Here is a 2,563-nt window from a genome sequence, read left to right on the forward strand (position 1 = left end):
ATCTAGGCCAATGCTTTTGGGCCCACATCACATACTCATTGGCGAGTCTCATCAGCATTGGTGGGACCTTCTGGCGAATAAAGCCGACCTCTTGGTGCTCGTCCAAGAGCTTCCTAGCCTTCGATATCATCTGGTCCAGTTTCTTCCTTATCTGGCCTGCAGTCTTCGGGGCCGCCTCGGAATTCAGTCCGGACATCGCAGCTGCTATGTTATGGTATAGCTGATCGCGTAACGCTGAAAGGACGTATTGGCCGTTGATTCTCCATAGAGGTCCTACTAACACTTCCCTCTTCTCGAGAACGTAAGATTTCCCTGTTGTCGATTGCCATGTCGACCAGCAGACGAATTTCTCCATCGGAAAAGTGCTGACGGGCGGGCCGTATGAGCTGCTGAGTATCAACTGTCCGGCTTTTTGAGGAGGACGAATTCACCTAGAAAATATCTCGCGAAAATCTCGGCCCAAGGGTCCTACCTCGGTGTCGATGCCAGCACTGCCCATAGGGGCCACCTCATCCACGTAGACCACACCGTCGATTTGTGATATCAGTCTCTCTGGACTAGACATAAGGTATCATCACTGAGCACACCATTGAGACGCTCTCTACTCTAACCACACTGATCGGCATAGAAACAAAGAGTTTCTATTGTGAACCGACTTTTGTTTCAAACACTAGTCAGAAACTGGTATCAAACAGGGGGCTGATAGCGTTGTCCTTACTCGTACGTACAGGAGCTGTGAACCAGACGGCATTTCCTTAGTATCACTCTATCATCCTATTTTTCAACCGTATTCTATAGTCGGTGATACCGACTCGGTATCAACTCCCCCTATAGCTTTCAACGGCCCTATAACTCTGCTCAGCCTCGCCGAGAGCTCAGTCATGAATCGAATTAGGTTGAATGACCGCCATTATTCTTCGTAAAACGCGAGAGCAATACGACCAGTGGTAAAGAAACTTTCAAGGGTGTCCACGGATGTGCGCAGTAACTTGAAGAGTCTTTCGTGCAAATTGCAGGAAAAACCTCAACTGAGCGGTCGAAATCAACAGAAGTTCTTTCAAATGTTTTACCCTCAATTCAACACCCGTATATCGCATAAAGGCCAGCCTGGGATAGCAGCGAACAGGCAGCCTCTCGGGACCTCTCTCTCGCCCAGTAGAGTCCTGAAAAAAGTCTTCGCACAGTTCTCGGGCCCGAACGGGATGTCGGGCACGCAGTGGGCCAAGATGTGCCACCAGGCGGGGCTGGTCGACTCTGCGGGGGCCACCCTCACTTCAGTGGATGCCGATCTGGTTTATGTTGATGTAATACGGGCTCGAAGAAATGCGTGTCGAGTCAGCTCTGGGAATTCCTCATTACTAGGTACAGCGACGAGAGTTTGAAGTAAAAGGGATGAAGTTCCCCTTCGAGGTCTTCGCCCAGGAGGCCGTCCCAGCTCTGGCTGAGAAGGCCGGCCTGTCGGTACATGCTGTCATATCGCGACTGGCTGCGTTGGAACAGAATCTCAGCAGTGGAACTCGGCCAACTCTGACGGACAGTTCCGGGCCGAGGGGGAGGGGGTCCAGGTGAGCTCGGTCATGGCCAGGTACTCTCGAGAGTGGTCTCCTTTCAGTGCTCACGAGGCAGAGAGTGCTGGTCCGGCCCGGCTGTATTACGAACACCGTAGACGATCCAGCAGCCAAGGCGGGAGGAATTTCAGGAGGCGGTCGGAGGCTGCCATTATGGAGGCGCAGCCGAGCACCGGGACGCTCGACCTCTCACAAATTTGCGACCGGACTGCAGCGGATGTCCGGGGATCGAAAAAAGAGAAATCATACGTTCCTGGAATGACCACTCATTCTGTACTAATCTCGAACCGGCTATCTCAGTCGACCCGGAACCTCAAGACTCCCGACAGGCGGAGTGGGTCGGTCTCTACTGCTAGCCTTCAGGGTAGTCGAAGTGAGATGGTTGGGCCTGAAAGGTTTTATTATGATACCAAATCGTACACCGGGACTGCCAAACGGTCCCTAGGGGCACCCCCACTGGACAAGTCCCATGCCCGTACCTCGTTGGAGGGCATTGGGGAGGTGACCGAGGAGGAGACGAAGGGAATGCTCATGGACCGACGGCAAGTGGCTCAGGGCAGGCCGGACCGGTCGGTCCTGTCGGGGACTTCGTCGGCCGCAGTGTTGCCCATGGCAACCCCAGGCCCACTGGAGAGGAGGGTACTGCATCATTCCCCCTCGATGGCTTGCCTTCCTACCCTACCACCAGCGGTGTCCTACCCTGTCCAGTGTGCTGGTGGCCTCAGTAGTATGCCGCCTGCGGTCCGGCCGCAGCTCGTGCCTAATTCAGTGGTGTACTCCCCGATGGTTCCTCTCGCACCGCAGCGGCCAACGACGGTTATGTTCGCTCTTTCGTCGCCCTTGGACGTCCCTCCTGGGCCAAGGATGCGACCCTTGGTGATCGACAGTTGATGGAGTTGCTGTTCATGGCCATGACTGTGCTCATGTCGTACATTACCAACGTACATGTTGTGTTGGTTAGCATAGTGGCAGCGGAGGGAACCGCTCAATTGCTT

At 54.3% G+C, this 2,563-nt stretch overlaps 2 protein-coding genes across 2 annotated transcripts in view; one reads left to right on the plus strand and one right to left on the minus strand.

Moving 5' to 3' along the window:
* Window positions 1-565, minus strand: part of Pmar_PMAR026518 (conserved hypothetical protein) — a gene marked incomplete at both ends in the record, with an annotated part of 1,257 nt that extends 692 nt beyond the window's left edge. The window contains 2 exons of the mRNA XM_002773222.1: window positions 32-220; window positions 473-565. Coding sequence (XP_002773268.1) covers window positions 32-220; window positions 473-565 — 282 coding nt within the window. The remainder of the gene's footprint in view (window positions 1-31; window positions 221-472) is intronic.
* A 637-nt stretch (window positions 566-1,202) lies between these two features.
* Window positions 1,203-1,666, plus strand: Pmar_PMAR026519 (hypothetical protein; the record flags this gene model as incomplete). Its single annotated transcript, XM_002773223.1, has 4 exons — window positions 1,203-1,304; window positions 1,363-1,461; window positions 1,512-1,565; window positions 1,613-1,666. 4 exons carry the CDS (start codon window positions 1,203-1,205, stop codon window positions 1,664-1,666), a joined length of 309 nt encoding a protein of 102 aa, XP_002773269.1.
* Window positions 1,667-2,563: the final 897 nt, after the last annotated feature.

This window comes from Perkinsus marinus (genome assembly GCF_000006405.1).
Source record: "Perkinsus marinus ATCC 50983 genomic scaffold scf_1104296959216, whole genome shotgun sequence".
Lineage (NCBI taxonomy): Eukaryota > Perkinsozoa > Perkinsida > Perkinsidae > Perkinsus > Perkinsus marinus.